The sequence below is a fragment of the Urocitellus parryii genome, chromosome 7, assembly GCF_045843805.1.
Source record: "Urocitellus parryii isolate mUroPar1 chromosome 7, mUroPar1.hap1, whole genome shotgun sequence".
NCBI classification, from domain to species: domain Eukaryota; kingdom Metazoa; phylum Chordata; class Mammalia; order Rodentia; family Sciuridae; genus Urocitellus; species Urocitellus parryii.
The window spans coordinates 171,977,911-171,999,102 of record NC_135537.1 but is presented as its reverse complement, the minus strand read 5'-3'; the positions used below and the strand labels follow the sequence as shown (position 1 = coordinate 171,999,102).

Sequence of the window (21,192 nt, the reverse complement as noted above, 5' to 3'; positions counted from 1 at the left end):
TGATGATGGGGCTGACAAAGCCCTGTGAGCGGCAGAAGTGGGTGATGGCTCAAAGTCAGGCTATTTACTAAAAACATGCCTGTTTTTTCAAAACCCATACTACATCTAAGCATTCTGACAGACTTAAAGTCAAGCCAGGAGACTCGCAGGTGCAAACAATACAAAGCAATGAGAGGGCACTCTGCCCAGGGCTTCACCTTCTGCCTTGGTATGCCGTCAGCTCTTCTTGAAGGATGGATGCTCTCTTTTGTAGAAAGTTAACCTAGAAAAGACACCTTCTATGAGAAAAGGTGACTACGGCTCAAATGTCAATACTGCACATAGAACACGGTAGGATTTTATCTAGATTCAGTAAACTTCTTAGATAAAGCTCAGGATTTGTTGAATGTCAGTGATGTGTTTTTTAACATTTGGTCACATTGCATCCCTACTGAAAATGCACTAGAGAATAAAGTCACACTCCGTTCTGCAGAGACAATTTATCTGGCCCGGTCCTATCTTTGTGGCCTCATCTGCCCGAAAGCCCTTGCCACCACTGTCACCTCACACACGTCTCCCACACTCCTGCCCTTTGGCATGGGCAATTTTCTCTCTATGGAATGCTTGGCTGACTGTCTCCTGTTCGTCCTCTATGGCCTATGTCACCTTCCTACATCCGCTGCCATGATTCCTTCCCCCGCTGCCCGTGGGGGCCTCTCCCTGGGCCACGGCAGCGGCTCCCTCTTCTCCACTGCTGGATGCTATCCCTAGCACCTCCCATCCTGCCCAGTGGCTGTTGGTTTTCAGGTCTCTTCCCCAAACCTGAGGGCTCTCTGGGACAGGAGGACTCCTTCCAGTCTCTGTACCCCAGTCTTTTCCAGGGCTGGGCAGGTGGCTGTTATTCACTAGCTGTTTAATGAATGAATGAGTGAGTGAAAAGAAAATTACTGCTTTCTGGAAACCTCAATCCATCCTAGGAATTCCCTGAGGTTGGAGAGACAGTATTTTGCAGTGGAAAGAGCCTGAGCTTTACCTGGAACTAGGCCAACTTGGGTTCAATTCTTGGCTTGGCTTCTAAGGCTCTAGGAAAGTCACTTCAGCTTTTGAAGCCTCATCTGTGAAATAGGGCTACTGCCCGCTACTTCCCAAGGTCTGATGATGATGCAGAGTGATTAGTAGAAATTGTCCAATGCAGAGCTTGTGGCAGGTGCCACCCTCATGGCCCCACTTTTGCAGGGATGTGAGACAAAAGAAACTAGGATTCCTAGCATGTTCTCTTAAACCGACTTTATGATGTATTTGATTATTTGGAAGCATAAATTTCTATATGATTAAAGATACCTGTAACAAGCATAAGTTAAAAGCACCTTATACACTCAAATAAAAACAATTTATTCTATGGCCTGATGTAATCAAGAGATCAAATTTGGGGCTGGGGTTGTGGCTCAGTGGCAGAGCGCTTGCCTAGCAGGTGTGAAGCACTGGGTTCGATTCTCAGCACCATGTATCAATAAATAAAATAAATGTCCATTGACAACTAAAAATATATGTATATATAAAAAAAGAGTTGTCATTTGATCTGATCGGAATTGTTTATTCTTGCCTCTTTGGTCTGAGCTGTAGCCATGGCAACGGCTGATTCTGAAGCGAAGTTATGCAAGAGTATAGCTGGCAGAACCAAAAATGTGCTTGAGAGAGAGGAAAGTACAGCTTCCAAATGGGTGCCTAGCACAGTGGTCCCTTGAGTTTGCTTATCTGTACTGTCACCCTATTTTTAATTTTATCAAATGACTCAAAGAACAATTAATAATTTTTGCACAGATGCAAGAATTACATTGATTCAACTCCCCCACCCCCCGTGCAGCACTACAATAGGAATTCTAACAATTTAAAAAAAATACAGGCACCTGTGCTTTCAAACTAAATTTGCTCACTCTATGGCCTGTGACTCCATGCAGCTGCCAATTCTGACCCCCAGTGCAGCTGGCAACACTCTTTCTGGGTCAACATTCAGTTTTAAGAGGCTGAAGTAGGTTTTATTACAGTGAATGATATGGATGATAACAGAAGCCCTGCAGGTGGATATCAGATTCCCCCTCAGCTCCCGCAACACCTCCAGGGGCCAGGGGTGGGGAGAAACAACCCAACCTTCTCCACGGGATCAGGTTCTTCCTCGCTGACCCTATGGTAGCTCCCTAGAAGTCAACAGGTGAGTCACACCAGGAGAGCTTTCCATGTAAATAAAGATTGCTTAACTCTTTGTGCTGACCTTTCTTCCAGCACTTAGTTTTATATGCTGGAGTGACACAGCACAACTTCTTGGTAGCCAATGGCAATAAGTAGCAGAAGGACCAACAGAATGAAGATTTCATTTTCAGATAAGAGGCTTTTTACTGAGGGGAATATAACAGGGACAGCTAAAATTTGCTGCATGTTTCATCTTACACATTATAAATATAGCTAATGTGAACTGTATCAAACCATATCATTTATTTGTAAATAAATTTATTGAGCACCTGCTATGTGCCAGGCAGAGTTCTTGGCCTAGAGAGTGCAGGCATACCTCACTCATGGATCCTTTCTAGGAAAACACACATTTTAAAACTATTAAAAATGTGAGTAGGTGAACTCTTTCTCATGTTAGAAGTAAAAACTCATTAGGTCAGCAATACATAAAACAGTCAAAGAATTTGGAAGTATATAGTCTACTTAGATATAAGTATCCAAAGTCAAAACAGTTTTACCTCTCACATTATATTTTATGAACTATACCAACAATCATGTATTTCAACAAGAAATATTGAATCTAACAGCTTGAATACCTTGCCATTATTTTGTCTTGCACTGAAAATACATCTTATTTTAAACAACCATATAAACATGCTTTCGACTTAATGATGCTTTCTTCTCTGCCCCTTAGTGCAGTGAGGATTCAGTAATATGCTGAGTGGTGGCAACTTGGACCAGTTACTGCAAATAAAAGGATGAAGTTGTACTGGGATGTGGATGGCAAAGGACCCAAGCTCCACGACTGAACTTTTCAATGTCAAGGGGACTTGTAAGAAAACCTTATGGAGACAATGAGTTCCTGTTTTGTTTTGTTATTGGTACTGGGGATTGAACCCAGGGATGCTTTACCACAGAGTTGCATCCTTAGCCCTTTTTATTTTTTATTTTGAGACAGGGTCTTGCTAAGCTGCTTAGATCTTCGATAAGTTGCTGAGGCTGGCCTTGAACTTGTGATCCTCCTGCCTCAAGCTCCCAAACTGCTGGGATTACAGATATATGCCACCATGTCTGGCTTGAAACAATGAGTTCTTAAAGTAGTAAGAAAAATAATTTAAAACAAGACAAAACAATCATCCTGGATGCTGGACTCCTTAGGACATAATGTTGATTTCAGAATCAAATTTATTTCCAAGTTTCTTTCCAGGATATTCATGTCACCTAAATCCTTGGGAAAAGTCTCAGTTCTTGCCATTACCTGTGATTTTAGGGAGGAAATGGTGTCTTCAAGTTCTTGTCTTAGAGATGCTGGCATCAACCCTTTGAATTTTGTTTCATATTCTTGCCGTATGTAAGTTATCTAAAATGGAAAAAAAAAAGTTATCTTTTTTTTAAACCACAGACATGACTGTTTTGATTTTAAGAAGTACCAGAATGATATCTATTTATCATAAAGATAAGTTTGCTTATCAGACAATAAAGCTGAAATGAGAGGAGAGTTACACAAATGGAAAAGCTATCCAGCTTGACCTTGCGACTCTGGGAGAGATGGGCCCTACAACAACACTTTTATCTCTTTAAAACCCTTGTTAACATAATTTGCAGCATCTGATAAGTAAATCACTTGTTTTCTCCTCTCCACTCACAAGGCCCACCCCTGCACTAATGCTGTAGCCCACCCTTGATCAGGATGTGGATGATGATCACACTAAACTGTGACTTGAGGACAACTCATGGCATGTCTTTGGTTCGATTAAAGCCATGGCAGGTATCTGGGGAACCTGTATGATTCATATGATTATAAAGGTATGAAGGATGGAGAATCTGCAAGCTGTGTCTCAAAGCCTCCTCAACACAGGTGGACAGCAGTAGTAGTCCTGGATATGGGGAGCTCTCTGGCTCTCCAGTTTCTTCTGCCTCAAGAACATAATCAGGCCTGTGCCCAGCCAGCTGATGATCATTGAGCTGGTCAAGAGATGTTGGTGGCTTATCCCATGCACTTCTCTAAAAGCTGAGGAGGTGAGGGTGGTGAAAATGAAACCGCTGGAAGGTACATCCAGGCAGGATGAAGGTGTGTGTGGATGCCACATAAATGTGAAAGGCACATGGTGTTGCCTTTCCACAGCTGGGTTTGCATTTTTCTTCCTCCTAATCTGAGATGTGCTAGAATTTATTACTTTTAAAATCTGTTGCATGTGCTGTGTCAATTTAAAGCTAACTTGCAGTGTATCACAGAAATGGCTCATCAGACACACCTGGAAATAAGGAAATACACTATGAAAATGTGTATGCCTGAGTTCATCCACACAAGGCTATGGATTTGCTAAGGTAATGTAAAATTATTAATCTTTAAGTCCCCAAATTTTTTATGCTAAAAAGTTGAGGAAGAAATTTATTTAGTAATTCTTTACTTACTAATATTCTGTGGCAATTTTTGATTTTTGGCAAGACACTTTTTTGAGATAAGCTATAATTTTGTGATTTATATCTAAAGGAAAAAGAAAGTAATGAAAATGATCTCTTCTCACTATGTAAAGACTTTGCTGATCAACTATTTGTTGCTTGTCACATCTTGATTTTTCTTACCTTCTTGCACTTATTTTCAATAGCTATATCTGTTAACCAACTCAAATGAAAGGTAAAAAGAAAGCAACACATATGCTGTGTAACACAGGCTTTAGGGCGACATTTACAGAGACTCTCTCTCTCTCTTTTTGGTACTAGAGATTGAACTCAGGGGCATTTGACCACTGAGCCACATCCCCAGTCCTATTTTGTATTTAATTTAGAGACTTATTTGGAGACTTATTTAACTTGCTTAGCACCTTGCTTTTGCTGAGGCTGGCTCTGAACTTCAGATCTTCCTGCCTCATCCTTCCGAGTCACTGGGATTATAGGCGTGCGCTACGGCACCCAGCTAGCTCCTGCTCTTTTAAAAAGGACTAATGCTGTTATTATTAGAAAGGACTATTTCTTGTCTCATCTGTAGGAATTTCTGCTGTCTGTCTGCTTGCAAGACAACTTGGCTGGGTATAAAAATGCTTCAATCTTATTCTTTTCTCTTAGAACTTTGGAAACATTTCTCTCCTCAGTCTGAGGTGAAGCTAATTTTTTTCCATGTTGAATTTGACTTTCTTTCTTTGCTAGGATGAAAAAAATTCATCCTATGATGAACTGATTTTTCCATGATTTTTCCCCCTCAATTTAGTAACTTCACTGGGAAATGTTTTGGTATTAATCATTCTATATCAGTTTTCCTGAGATATTGTGTGTGCCCTATTTTTAAATTCAATTCTTTGAACAGAAGTTACAAGAATTGTTTGTTCTATTTTTTAAAATATTTTTAAATTGTAGATAAATACAATAAAGGCCATTTATTAATGTGGTGCTGAGGATCTAACCCAGTGCCTCACACATGCCAGACGAGTACACTACTGAGCCACAACCCCAGTCCCTATATTCTATTTTTTTTAATCTACAGTTTTAGTTTTCAGGTATGTAGATTTTGCATATGTTGACTATTCTTTAACTATATCCCATAATTACAATTTTCTCTGTGATTACTTTGCTTTCTTATTTTATATCTATTTTATATTTTCACTTCATTTTGCATGATTTCCTCCAGCTGGATTCCATATTTCCTTGGATGTTTTCAGATATAATTTTCTGTTTTAGTTTCTTCTAATATGATTTAAATCAACTCTGTAATCTTTTGGTTTTGTTTACCATTTTTCCTAAGCTCTGAGAGATCATTTTTGAACTGATTGTTGAGTTAGTTTCATCTTTTGACAGCTCTTCTTTTTTCTTCTTTTTCTCCCCCTTCCATTTTGAGAGAGAGAGAGAGAGAGAGAGAGAGAGAGAGAGAGAGAGAGAGAGAGAGAGAGAGAGAGAGGTTTTGTAAATGCTTTGACACTGGGAAGAGCCGTTTGTTACACAGAACTGTAATCTGTCTGACTCTTACCCCTGTTTCTTAAGTAGTTTTCTATTTGATATATGCTCTTTACTTGCTGCTTGCTTACATTCCTTTTTTCTTTCTCTTTTAATCTAGCAAAGACTTTATGCTAGTTCCCTTTTCTTAAAAAAAAATTACACTTCATTTTTTAATAGAAATGGCCAAGTGTGCGAAGCTCCCTGGCTCATGTTCATGGTTACTCCTGACTCTCTCCTTGTCCTACCCCCACTCCTCACATCTGCTGTTCTCCCTCTACTGGAAGGCCAAGCAATGAGAGTAGAAGACAGTGTGTGACAACGTTGGTCTTGATCATCACCATACCTTGCATCACTTTTAAAATTTAGTCTGCTACATCTTCTGACTTTTACTGAGGACCCATCTATTTCTTCTATTACTTTATTCTTTGTTTTTATAATTTCGGTGAATTTGAGTAAACTTAAAATGAGCCCCTGGAAAATGTGAAATTACCTCACCTATGAGTGAGACTTTCAATCAGGAAAATATTAGTATACTGAATTCCTAAGTCCAAATCCTGAATCTAAAAATCACTATATCAAACATAATCTGTTACTTTACTAAAGTCATGGAAAACCTTAACCAACCTGTTTTTATTATATTTATGAGATTACAAATGTTTATTGAGTACTTTCTATGCCAGCTATAATGCTGAATGTTTTATATGGATTTAATCCTTCTGATGATAAAATGAGGTAAGCACAACGAAGTAAGCCAGGATTTGAACTCAGGCAGTCTCCTTCTCTCCCTTCTCCTCCTTCTTCTTTGTTTGGCATGAGAAACTGAATCCAGTGGTACTTTATCACTGAGCTATGTCCCCAGCCATTTTCTTTCTTTTTTTTTTAAATTTATTTATTTTTTTTTATTTTGAGAAAGAATCTCGCTTAAGTTGCTTAGGGCCTTGCTAAGTTGCCCAGTCTGGCTTTGAACTTGCAATCCTGCCTCAGCCTCCTGAGTCCCTGGGATTATAGGTGTGTGTCAGTTCCTGGTACATTCTGATTTTTTAAGCATGCATTCTTATCCACTATGTTCTATAATTTCTCTATTAATCCTTCCAAGTGCTAAAATGTCTCTTCCACACCAAAAGAAAAAGAATGTCACAGACATAGCTGGTTTCAGGACCATCTGGTCTTACAACAGACTGAGAGAAGCAAGATGAAGTGGAATTGGTCCAAGCAAAGGGTTTGATGGACATACAATTTCTTTGACTAAAGGAAGGGGACTGAGTTTTTACAGATATTTCTATTTTATTATACTTCAACATTGAATTTTATTAGCATATAGAATGCTCTTATACCAGTGAGTGATGTTCAGTAAACAGAGAAGAATTCAAAGGCTGTTTTGGCTTACAGACTCTGGAATTTCCAGAATTGTTGTGGTTCATTTCCATCCCACTCGCCACTTCCACTACCCTTAAAAGGCACTGTGTGTCTCCTCTTCCACATTCTCCAGCCACATCACACCAAGCTGGACATCAACATCCTCTCTTTTCCCTTTCTCCATCATGGGAACTTCTCTGCCCACTTTACTCTATCTTAGTTCCTTAAAGCAAAGTCAAATTAGGAAACCTGAATATCATAACAATGACATTTCTGCAGTGTAATAAAGTTCTGGAAGCTGAGTGGAAATGGGGACCATGTGACCAAAGATAACTGTGCCCCACACTCCCTGCAGCAGACTGCCTGTCCTTTCCAAAAAGGCACAGCACTGGCGGTATTTAATTTTTGAAATGGACTATGAAGACTGAGGCATCCCTAACTTTAACTATATTGGAAAAGAAAAACTTATGTGTAATCAGACAAATACTCATTTACATAAATTAGAGACTACAAAGTGTACAGAATGTGCAATTGACTTGAGCCAAGAGGGTCCCTAGAAACAAATGAGTGTTAGTCTGATTACACATAAGTTTTACATGTTAAAAATATGGAAGGGAGAACTAAAGCATATTTTATGATATTTTTATTTGGAAAACACTATTGATTCAGCATGCCAATAGGTCGAAACTATGTCAAAACATGAAACTTTCTTTTATATAATATAAAAAGTCAGAGGGAAGTGTGTGGCTTTGTATAAACCACTTAGGGTCAGTGGCTCAAACATGTCATTATTACAAGTTCCAATGCACTGAACACCGAACACTTTCAAAGGACTGGGAAAAGGGGAGACCAGTTATTGAGTCATCACTGATCTGCCCTGTGGTGTTGTTTACATATATCTGCTTGGTCATTCATTATCGTATTCTATGTAAGATTCAGGAAAACCAGTAGGCCTGATGTTACTTTTCCAAGTCCAACAAGCACCTGGGGGTCAGTTTGGTAAAGAGAAAACTGAGTAAGAATTCTGTCATGTTACCTTTTAATCTCTCTCCACTTTGCCACTGGTATCATCTTAGTCCAGATACCCTCATCTTGTGCCTGGATGACTGCAGTATTGGTACGTTAGTTTTGTTTTTCAATTAATTTGTTTCACTTTTAAAATCAAGGTTAATCCAGTGTGCTTGGGCAAGCCTGTAATCCCAGCAACTCAGAGGCTGAGGCAGGTAGCAAGTTCAAGGCCAACCTCAGCAACTTAGCAAGACCCTGTCTCAATAAAAAAGTGGGGGTGGGGTGGGGAAATGTGGCTTAGTGGTTAAGAGCCCCTGGGTTCCATCCCCAGTACAGCCCCTGACTCTGGTGAGCCCAGAGCTGCCTCGCTACCTGAGCATGGGACATGCTTTCCTTCAATTGATTCGCCAGATGCCTGGGTGTTTTCTCACCACAGGGCTCTCTCATCTTCCCTGATTCCTCTTTCTTGTCTCATGGGGTTTTGCCACTCTGTCCATCTGCACCTCTGGATACTGGAGGCTCCTGTTCTGGGATGAAGTCAGGGAGGCTGCAGATCCAGGTGTCCAGCCAAGGGAGATTCTCCAGGCCCCAGTGAGCAGGCTATTCCTGGGGCACTGCCTGCCACCCTCCGTTAGCCACAGCCCTGAGTGTAGTCGGCAACAGCTTTCATCAGCAAGATGGGGTTTTCAGGCTGCCACCCAGGCTCCTGTCACCTTCCTGGCTAGAGGCACTGAACATTTTGGGTCTCTGTTATCCTCCAGGGCTTTCCTTTCAGCTGCCCCTCTGCCTGCTCGGGGCTCAGGACCACGGGCCTGGAGCTTGGCTCTCCTCTCTACTCTGGGGCTCTGTTCTGTTTCTAGGCCACAGCTGTCCAATATGCTCTGAGGCCACCTTTTCATGTTCTTTTCATATTTGATCATATGTTGATATTCTGAACAGGGAGAGTGCCTTATAATATGGCTTCACAGAGCATCCTGTACCAAAGGACAGACTATAATCTTTTACTTTAGGATTGTAAATGTGGGGCAAAGAGCCCAGACATGGAACTGAATGCCTGGAACTAGAGCTATACGTGCCTCTAAACTATGTGCCCTGGGAAGGTTAACTTCTCTGCATCTCAGTTTCCTTATCAGGGAAATGGGAATTACGGCTTCTCCAGGCCATTTTGAGGATTAGATAATTTGAGACATGTATGACTTTTTACAAGAGTTGAATATAGTAAATGAATAAATGTTAGTTGTCATTACCATCACTTAATGGAGATTTTTATATTTAATTGTATTATTATCTGTATATTATGATTATGTACATTTAATTTAGCCATTCTTGTACCATTAGGCTTTTTGTGCTATTTCTAATTATTTGCAACACTATAAATCCTTACAGCATATTATTTGCATATATTCATGATTAATTTGAGTACTCCATTTAAATCTCTTTTTGTGTTTTTCAGTATCTGCTGATTGAGAAAGTATATAATAACAAAAACTTTATATGAATCCAGAATCAGTTTTAAATGAATTTGTATTTACTAATTAGAAAAAAAAATCTACTGTACATACATTTAAAAAGCAGTAGAACCTATTTATCCAAACTGTTTATAATGGCTGGTCCATGTCTTAGTTTGAGCTGCTATAACAAATACCATCGACTCAGCCCAGTGCGATGGGGTATACCTGTGATTTCAACACCTTGGGAGGCTGAGGCAGGAGGATCACAAGTTCACAGCCAGCCTCAGCAACTTAGAAATTCTCTGACTCAAAATAAAAAGGAATAGGAATGAAGCTTAGTGGGTAAGTGCCCTGGGTACAATCCTCAGCACCAAAACCAAAAACAAATATGTAGAGTGGGTGGAGGCTGCTTAAGGAACATTTATTTCACACAATTCAGAAGGCTGAAAGTATAGGATCGGGGTGCTCGTGTGGTCAGGTGGTTGGCAAGGGCTCTCTTCCTAGTTCTGTCTCCATATGGCCTTCCCTGGGGACAAGCACACAGTGAGCACTGAGCTTTCCCTCTTCCTGTAAGACCACTCATCCAACTATGAGGGTCTCACCTCCATGACTTGTCTAGACCTGACTACCTCTCAAAGTCCCCCTCCTCGAATCCCATCAGGGTGGGAGCTAGGCCTCAGGTGTGGACGTGGGGTGGGTTATCAGCATGCAGTCCACAGAGGTCTGCAAGTGGAGTTTTACAGGTCCTTGCTAGCAACTCTGCCCACAGTTGGAGAACCACGACTCCATACTTCGTGAATTGATGTAAGGAAGGATCTCAAAACCTTCTCCAATTTCTGGATCTCTCTACCAATTAGAAATACATGGGGAGGTCAGGGGGCTTAACAGATGCTTCTCCGCACCGTGGGTTAGTTTATTCGGGGCCTGTCTGCTATCTGTCCTTCTGACACCTCATTTAGCTGAATTATAGAGCAAAGGGAGTTTGACAGGTGGTACATCAAGGAACAGGAGGAGGAGAGGGAGGACAAGAGGCAACTTTGGGGCATATGTAGTGTACTCTGAAGTGGGGCATGGGTGCGCATGTGGTAGATGGTCTGGAGTAACAGAGAGCATCAGAAAGACATTGGGCTTCCAACAGGTTGTGAAGGGCAGGTAAGGGGTGGACAGGAGCAGGGCCCTGGAAGTAGGGGCTTGTTGGGGGGGGGATTAGGTATAATATAAACTGAAATGTGAAGGAAGTTTCGGAGGGATCAGCCTTTGTGTAGCAAAAAGTTTTTGCTTTGGCACTTTAGGGGAGTGAGTACATAGAACTTATATGTCTTATTTTCTGGTCTGAAGAAGAAAGGTGAAAGATACAATAGTAAAAGATGATGCCAAATTTTAAAAAAAGCTATAGTACAGCTGAGAAAAAAAATGCACTACCTTCTAAGAAATGTCATCTTATTGGGGTGAAGGTTCTGTGTTGCCACAGCAACTGCCAAGGAAGATCCACTGTAAGAAGGGTGCTCTGCAGCACTGCTTGTGGAGACTGAACCTCAAAAATACAGTGAAAATAGAAGTAACCATAATTTTCTTAAAATCTTAAAATATTCATATCCCTTTCTTTCTTCAAAATGGTTTCATTTTCTCTAACTGGTGCCCTCCCTGTTAAGCACACAGCTCAGTGGGAGTCCTCCTGTTCCTTGGTGGGGGGGGACCAGTTTCCACTGCAGGGAGCGAAGCCTGCTACTGAAGAGGTCTGTGACCCCAAGGCAAGGGGGTGGCTGGCCAGCAAAGCAGCTGCGGCTGCTATGGTTTGAGGGTGGCATGGACTAGTTTCTAGGAAGGGTATGAGGTTACATTTTCAGGAAAAGGAACAGTGTTCTGGTTCTGTGGAGGAAATGATGGCTACAGAAAAAGAGAAGGATTTGAAAGAATGAGAGGAGGGTTTGAAGCAAGCACTTTAATTAGGTTTAGAAGCTCCAAATCCAGCTTCAGGTAGTTCAAAAAAATTCCCTGACACAAAAAGAAGCAAAGGTTTGATAAGTCTACTTATAAGAATTCACACATATAGGCCAGGCATGGCGGTGCCCGCCTGTAATCCCAGCTACTCAGGAGACTGAGGCAGGAGGGATGCAAGTTCAAAACCAGCCTCAGCAACTTAGCGGGGCTTTAAGCAACTTAGGGAGTCCCTGTCTCAAAATAAAAAATACAAAGGGCTGGGGATGTGGCTTTAATTCCCAGTACCAAAAAACAAACACAAACAAAACCAAAAACAACAACCCCCTCGCCAAACAAAAAATGTGGAAAATGGGGAAGACACTCAATACTAGAAAATGATCAATAAACTGCTCAAATCTGTTAATGAATCAAAGACTCAAATACTTAATAATATTAAGGTTATGACATGAAATAAACAGTTGAATATTAAAGTCTTGGGCAACATTTTGCATATAAACTGTATTCCTTATTTCTTGACGGAGAGGCAAAAGCCAAAACCACATTATAAAACTCCTATAAATAAACATGGTCTTAGAAGGTGCTCCCTTAGCATTAACAAGACGTATGTAGTGGATAATTCATTCACCAGGATTCGTTGGGCTTTCACCCTGGCATTCATTCACCTGGAATCCACCCTTCCTCCACTCTTCACCCCACCCTAGGTCAGGGCTGGAGTCTGTGACAGGGGCCTAGGTTAATCATCACACCACAGCCGGAAGCCATGATTGTTTAGGGCCTACGTACATGATTCAAGTCCAAGAAACCAGAGTGGCTGATTGTCAAGAGACACAGGCTCTCTCTCACCTATTGGACTCCTACCCCAGGGATGCCATCCTGGAATTGTCACAGTTATCTTGTTACCACGGAGTGAGAACTGGACTCAGAACAGGACCAATCCAGGGAGGAAGAATTGAGAACCAGAGAGAGAAAGAAACCAGGCCCTTTATCAAAATACACCTGCAATGAGCCACGTCCTGAGATTTTTCAGTTTGGGTTGGATTTTGTGTCACATGTGACCAACACAATATGAATTGAAACAATAAGCAAAATATTAACTTGCATTCATGTGTATTGCAACCATTAGACCACTGTTCAGCAAACTGCAGCCGCTGGGCAAATCTGGCTGACTGCCTCTTTTTGTTAATAAAGTTTTACTGTAATACAGTTGTGCTCATTCATCTATGGCTGCTTTCTCGTGACAATGGCAGAGTTGTGTAGTCACAACAGAGGGCCTGTGGCTTGCAAACCCTCAAACACTTGCTACTTGGCCCTTTAAAGAAACATGGCAGGGGCTGGGGCTGGGGCTGGGGCTCAGTGGTAGAGCACTTGTCTAGCATGTGTGAGGCACTGGATTCGATCCTCAGCACCACATATAAATAAATAACTAAATAAAGTAAAAACAACAACAACAAAAACATGGCAGCTCCTGTGCAGGATTGTGAGCTCCACAGGGCAGTGACAGTACCCGTTTTGCTGGCTGCTGCAGCCCCGGCACTTAGCCTGGAGCTGGGCATATGGCAGCAGCTCAATGCATATTCACTGAACAATGAATGAATCCAAACCTCAGAGCTCACAACCATTGGTGTTAAGTCCGTCTTTATCTCAAAATGACAGGATCTTCAGAAACTCTAGAGTAAATTAATCACCAAAGCTTTCCCTAAATACAAAGAGCAGATTCTGTCATCATGGTATTGCAGTTCTTAATCAGCACCGTGGCTATTAATAAGTAGGCCAGCTTCAAAGCTGAGAAAGTCGGAGGCAAACACCAGGCCTACAGTGCTGCTGAGATCAAAAGGGATCTTAGAGATTCACCCCAAGGACTGAGGTTTGTTTCATCCACGCTGTTTCCTTTTCCACACTTCTTCTCCTTTACTCACTCTAAGACTTTCTATGGGGCTGCGATCCTAAATGACTCAGGCCTCTCTTTCTTCTGAGATTAAATTCCGGCTCCTTTCTGGCTAGAATGATACTCTTTGCCTGATTTCTAATTTTCCTTCCTAATTTTTAGCTTAGGTTGACACCTACAGTGAACATTCCCCCCAAGAAGGACTGATACAGGTCTTCAAGGACCGGGTGCACTACAGTGGTTTCCAAGATATGGAGGAGAAGGCCTGAGTGGGGACCATCAGGGAGGTGAAAAATAGGGAGCCTCGAAGAGCCAAGCCTGTCTGAGTTAGATGGAAGCACCTTCTCTATTTCACAAGGCACATCTCTGAAAGGCTTTGGAGAAAATAAAACAGGGACAGGTGATTCTCACTTCTGTTTACAGGGCTTGACCTTTCTCTTAAGAGTCACTAGTCCTTTTTGGTTGGGGCTAGACTTCATGAAAAGATAATTTCCATCAATGGAGAGCCAAAACCCCAACCAAGAAGTTGAGGAGGAAGACGCCTAAGATTTAAAGACCCAAGAAGAGTTACAGAGTGAGGCTGATCCTCAGCAAGACTGAAGGGATTTGAGGTTCCTCAGATATTTACTCTTGGTACACTGAAGAAAGGCTGGACCAGCTGGCACACAGCAAATGTGCAACAAATATTGTTTTAACAAGTAAATGACTGAACACAATTGTGGTTGAAGAATAGGTGGGACTGAAATAATGGAAGGCAGTAAAAGCCATGCTAATAAGTTTAGATTTAATGTAGCAGAAACTAGGAAAAGCAAAGAAAAACCCACATTGATAATCACCCAATATATGCTAGATGCTGTATCAAGCACTTAACAGAGTCTTTCACATATTGTGAAGATTCTATTTAATCCTTACATAAAATCTGGGGGATAGATGTCAACACACCCAATCCACAGAGGAGGAAACCAGCTCACAGGAACTGCTAGAACCAGGCTCAAACCTGACACCTAACCCTCTATTGTTCTCACTTACTCTGTGGGTGGGGGGGGGGAAGAGAGGAAAAGATCAACCTGGAAATGTGGAGGAGAAGTCTCAGGAGATGGGATAGCCGGGCATCCTGGGGGCAACTGGAAGCAGCTGGAGAGTCAGGAGTGTGAGGAGCTCTCAGTGGAAGGTGCTGCCCATGGGAAAGTCACATGAGAGAAGCCAAAAATTAGCTGGCTTGAAGAACAGAAGTAAGGGATGCTGGAGAGAAGGATTTTTACCTTCAGCCACGAGCCTAGAAGAAGGGTGAGGTTACTATAGAGGCGGTGGTTAGAGAGGGTTGGTCTGGGTGTGGTAGGAGAGAAGATATGCTTTGAGTTTGCAAAACTTAGTTTGGGGCACCAGGGAGACACCTGTGTGCAGGAGTGGAGCTCAGGAGAAAGCCAGGGGCAGAGACCTGAGAACTGTGGGCCAGCTGAGGAAGTGGAAGCCCTTGGGGAGGGAAGAACTCTCAGGAGGGGGAAGGAGAGGATGGGGATGTTTCCTGAACCATGACTCATCCATAAAGGATCTCACATCGAAGATGGAGAAGGAAGTGGAAGCAGGAAAGACCAGGAATGGCCTGGGAAGGGAGATGAATCTAGAGAGGTGGATGGTGTTGGGTCTCACAAAGGAAGGGAGTAGGTGGATGTGGGATGGTACAGAGAGGCCAAGGGAGTGAAGCCTGAAGAGCACATGATTTCTATCATTTGCCTCAAATATCATCACCATAGAGGAAACAGAGTATTCTAGATAGCATATTAATCCTAAAAGATTTGGGCAATCAGCAATGTTGCAATAAAGAGAGATTAAAATGGAATTAATTTGTTATAGTTGTTTCCTATTTTAAAGCAAAACTTACAATCAAAGGTCCAAGTCTCACCTTCAGTCAATTATCACTCAAAATATCTAATTTAATCAGAGATTTTTGACCTGATTTGAGGGCGCTTTCAAAAAAGGCAAGCTATGACTGCTCCTTCTCTTCTGCACATTTAAACTCTTGACAATTATAAATAAGTTAAACCTCTCCCTCAAAGTGCCAATTATCTCCTTATGTTTGAGAGGGCATTTCTTGCCAGATATGGTATTCTACACAGAACACAAACAGGAATACAAAGGCAGTGGCTGTCCCACCGCACACCCAGGATTCACTTAGGCAGCTCCAATTAACACTAATGAGGATTTTGTGCATGAATCCCCTTACTTCCTAACGAATGGGGACAGAGACCCCACAACCTCAGGCAGAAAATTTCAAAACAACATTGTAAACAGTCACTGACTAAATTCATGAGCTGTTCACCTTTATACAGCAGAGAGGAAAGGGATTTCCATTCAATTAAAAGTTAGGGAGTGTGACTTTATCAAAGATTTCATTTGAGCTTTCTAAAAGAAAAAAAAGCCCACACTTTTTACACGAGAGGTAAAAAAAAGCCACATAAATATAAAACTAACCTGCACTATGCTAAGGAAGGGAATGGACGGGATCATCTCTAAGTAAGATAACATGCAGCTGATGAGGCTCGACTTGGACATGGAAGAATGAGCCGGGGTTTCTAGGTGCATGAGAGGGAGAAGAGATTGCTGGCAGAGGGGAGAGCAGGAGCATGAAGGTGAGTGTGCACACACACTGAGGGACCGTCATGTGGCTGGACTTGGTTAGGAGTCATGGGTGGGCAGGGGGGAGTGAGGCAGGCAGTGAAGATGCGGTTTAGGGTTCGCAGGTCAGACCAAGGTATTCAGGATTTATGGGGACTAATACATCTCCATTACCATTACAGGAAGAGATGCCTTATGTAGCTGTCCTTCTTCTAGGTTCTTTAACTGATCTCCACCACAGTCCTCTATTTCTCTGAAATGCAGATCTGACCAGTGTCCCCACGCTCCCATACAGAGACACTTCACTAGGTTCTTTGACCTCCTTCACACAGGTCATCTAAGCCATCTCATAATGACCTCAGCCTCACTTTCCAGGACCCTGTGGTGCTCCAGCAACAACCTAGCATTTCTGCCACAAGTCTTGTACCGTGTCTCGACCCATGCCTTGCACATATTATTCTGTGCTCCTTCTATGCATTTCCTTCCTCCCAAGTAGCTGGAGACTACTCTCCATTCTCACTTAGAACATTCTCTAAGACACCTTCCCTGGCCTCGTCAAGGTAACCGTTCCCTGTACTAAGACTCCAGGTATTTTGTGCACCTACTGTTGCTACTGTGATGATGATGACTGGTGCTTACTAAGTGTTCTCTATGTTTCAAGCACCATATTGCACCCTTTTGCATATATTTTATTTCATGAATCTTCCCACAAATCTTTGATAGTATTTTATAGCTATTTACACAAAAAGAAACAGGCTTGGGTTGGGGTTGTGGCTCAGTGGCAGAGCGCTTGCCTAGCACAAGTGAGGCACTGGGTTCAACGTCAGCACCACATAAAAATAAATAAATAAAGGTACTGTGTCCATCTACAGCTAAAAATATGTTTGTTTGTTTTTTTTTTTTAAAGAAAAAACAGGGGTCTGGGATTATGGCTCAGCGGTAGAGCACTCGCCTAGCACGGGCAAGACCCGGGTTCAATCCTCAGCAACACATAAAAATAAAGGCATTGTGTTGTGTCCATCTACACCTAAAAAAATATTAAAAAAAAAAGAAAGAAAAAACAGGCTTGCAGAAGTTAATGTCTTACCCATAGTCACACAGCTATTTAGTCATTTAGTACGTGACCCAGGACCTGTATCTAGGCCTTCCTTACCCTAAAGCCTCTGTTTTTACTTCATTATCACATAATATTATAATTACTGATTTGCATACTGTTTTCTCTTAGTAGACTGTGTGTTCCCTGAGGGTAAGTTCTGTGTTTAGTTGAAGATCAATGCTATTTAAGAAGTAAATAAGATTAAATCATTATTTCTTTTGAAGTCTGAAAACACTATATGGATGGTTTTTGCCAGGATGAGGCATTTTGCCTTATGCAGGCCAGAGAGTCATGAAACCAACGTGCTGTACCATGTATTTCTGGGCTTCCTTAAGCACCTGCTCTGGGTGACGTGGAGAAATGGCAGCCAGCTAGTAGCTCATTTTCCATCTTTTAAAAGAGGTTGGGGTCTACATTTTTTTTTTTTAATATATCAGATAAACTGGTAACGAATACTAACTGGCTTGGTCTATGAAGACTTACACGAAAGTACAATTTCCATTAGAAACAGTTATGAGAAACTTTCTTTTAAAAACATAAGTGCATTGTTCCTGATTTAGGCAAAACCAGCGTAGCCTTAAGAAACTGCACTGGGAGGGTAATCGCTGTTAGATTGAGCAAGAGGCTTCGTCCTCTAATCTTTTTTTCATTATTATTTTCACTGGTGTGCTCTTTCAGGAATGTCTCGGTGCATTCCTCATAAAACTGTTGCCCGGATCTTTTTTAAAACACATCAAACCAACAAAGGTCAAATAAAGAGCAGGCAGATTTTGTTCTTTCAGTTGAAGGCATTTCTTTAATATTAAAAATGTACTGAAATCTAGAAACATATTCTAATGATGTCTGAAAAGAATTCGTGCTAGAGAGTAAAAGGACAAAGGAAAAGAGCTCTGACAACTGCTGGTGGCTGAGGGCTGTGGGACCCACCCTGGGACAGCTTTTTTCTCTACTTCAGCAGCAGAGAAAATTTACTATTTAAACTAGAAACAAAAATGTCCTAAACATTGTCGTTCTTTATGTTTATTGGCCCAGAAGGCAAAACGCATTTTAGTGAACATTTTAACCTCCTCATTTATAAGTGAAAACAAACAAAAAGATGTCTTTTCTTATTCAGAGAGAATTCTAGAAGGTTTGCTTTTGCTTTATTCCCAACCATCAGAGGCTGCTATCAGAAGAATCTCTCTGTGTAGCCTGAGTGCCCGAGTTGGTAACTCAGGACTCCATAGCAATTTCATTCCTGCTCTTTATCTTGCACATGTATTTAAAACCAGTGCTGGCAGCAGAACGTCTAAGATTTGGAGGATAAGGATACTATTTTATCTTGCATTATGCTAACTTTTTTTTCCAGCTTTGAGAAAATCTTTTTTTCCCCTCCTTCCTTTTGATGAACTAAATTAATCTTGCTTCCTCTTGGCCTTAGGAAGAGTTTAAATACCAGACAGGTGAGCCCAAGTCCCTGTAAGTGGCTTATGTGATCTTTGTCAAGTCCAGTGATCTTGGAAATATGAGTTGCACTGTGAACTTTGGTTAATATATGTTTTAAATGTCCCTTAAGGCAAAGTAAATGTTTGATGGAATGGGAACTTTTAGAAGACTTGTCTGAGGTTTTCTATTTACTCTGCACATGGTATAGCTTGACTTAGGTAGCTGTAAGGAGCTGGGGAGAGGAGGGTGGCCAGTGCAGCTGGACAAGGACTGGGTACAAGGTATGTGAGGGTGGCTGGTCTTAGGCATACATTGTGGGGCGCTTCAGGATCACCCCCTGCTTCCACCCCCACCCCCTCTGCCTTTTTTTTTTTTTTTTGGTACCAGGGATTGAACTCAGGAGCACTTAACCACTGAGCCACATCCCCAGCCCTTTTTGTATTTTTATTTAGAGACAGGGTCTCACTGAACTGCTTAGCACCTCACTAAATTGCTGAGGCTGGCTTCAAACTTGCAATCCTCCTGGCTCAGCCTCCCGAGCCTCTGGGATATTACAGGCATGTGCAACTGTGCCCTGCCATCACCCTCTGCTTCTTAATTTAACCACTTCAGGCCAATGGGATGGTGGAGACTGGTAGGTGGTCAGGGGAGAAGGATGGTACCACCTCCAGGTGGCCCAGCCCACACAGGCATAGTCACCTGTATTTGGTGCCAGGGTGCTCCTCTTTGCCTCTCCTGATCAATGCTCATAACTAAATTTACCCAGAACTAGGGGAGGTCCTGTGCAGAACACAAAGGGAGAATTGAACCTGTTTTCAAGGAATTCTAGTTTTGCTGGGAAACAAAATTAACCCACAAACATTATTCATGGGGAAACAAGGTACAGTAATAGGTGAGGGGAGAAAGATCTCTGGGCCTGGCTGTGTTTGGAAGTTCAGTGGAAGAGGTGAGTCTTTAATTGTACTACCAAGGGTGGCAGCAGTGAGGGGAAAAAAAAATGTGGGTGGAGGACAAAGCATGAACAGAGGCACAAATGAGTGCAGCTGGTAGAGAAGCAGAGAACACCTCAGCTGGGCCTGCTGGAGACACCAGGATGCTCAGAAATGGTGCTGGACTGGTCCAGACTGCAGAGAGCCTGAAGTGCCTGACGGAGATGTTGACAAGGAGGGCAGTGGTTTGGGGAGGGGAATAGCATGATGACACTGCTCTGTTAGAAAGATTACTCCATGTCGAGAGGCAGCTAGGAAGGGACCACTTCATGGAAACCTGAAGTGATTAGGATTCAAATAAAGACAACAGTGGGGAGAAGACGAATAGGACTGAAGTGACACTGGGAGGTGGAAATCATTCTCCTTGGTGCGGGAAGAAATGGTTATACCATATGATGCTCAGAGCGGAGTCCAAGAATAGGTCAAGTTTCCCAGCAGAGTCTCCTCTTAAGTCTGCTTACACTGTCAAGGACTCAATGTCACAACAGAGCCATCTCGACTCTCTGGTTTCTGGTTCCCCTGTCTTAGTCAACTTGGGCTGCTATAACAAACTACCATAAACTGGAGAAGCTTAAACAACAAAAATTTATTTATCATAGTTCTGGAGGCCGGAAGTTCCAGGTCAGGGTGCTGGCCTGATTGGGTTTGGGTGAAGGGTGCTCTGCCTGCTTGCGGATGGCTGCCCCCCTACTGTATCCCCATGTGGCAGAGAGAGGTATGAGATTTAGCTCATGTCACTTCTTGTGAGGGTGCTAATTTCATCATGAAGTCTCCACTTACATGATCTAGTCACCTCCAAAAGGCCCCCTTCTCCAGCTACTACCATCCTGGAGGTCAGGGATTAAACCCAGTGGGGAGAGAAGGAGGAATAATCGTTCAGCCCATAACATGAACTCAATTTTAACCACTTGCATTTCCATTCACAGGTTTTTTTTCACCCCACTCTGCTAATGCTACTGGCCTCCTTCTCATTTGCAAACCCACTATGAAGCTGCTGAGAAAATGCAGGTAAGGATAGGACATTAAAAGCCTTGGTCCTGGATCTTTCTTCCCATCACCATGACCCCTGGACCGCATGAGAGCTTGCCTCATCAACCCAGTTCATCTGAATGAACTTCTGTCTATCCCCTAACCTTGTGCTCCAGGTCCCTGTTAGAATTAGAGCTCAGGGCCAAGAAATGAGCCTGGGACTTTTGTAGGAGTTGAAATAAAGGGGAACTTTCTCTTTTCTGCTGATATGAGCTTGTAGTCACAGACCCAGGAGCTGAAGGCAGCCATCTTGTGGTCATG

General features: G+C 42.2%; 1 protein-coding gene across 3 annotated transcripts in view; it reads right to left on the bottom strand.

Annotated features, from left to right (window-relative positions):
• Window positions 1-193: 193 nt before the first annotated feature.
• Cep112 (centrosomal protein 112) overlaps window positions 194-21,192 on the bottom strand; it is a 448,365-nt gene continuing 427,366 nt past the window's right edge. For all 3 annotated transcript variants that reach the window (XM_026406648.2, XM_077800819.1, XM_026406647.1), the window contains 2 exons: window positions 3,464-3,565; window positions 194-262 (listed from right to left, as the gene is read on the bottom strand). In XM_026406648.2, the coding sequence (XP_026262433.2) occupies window positions 194-262; window positions 3,464-3,565 (171 nt within the window). The remainder of the gene's footprint in view (window positions 263-3,463; window positions 3,566-21,192) is intronic.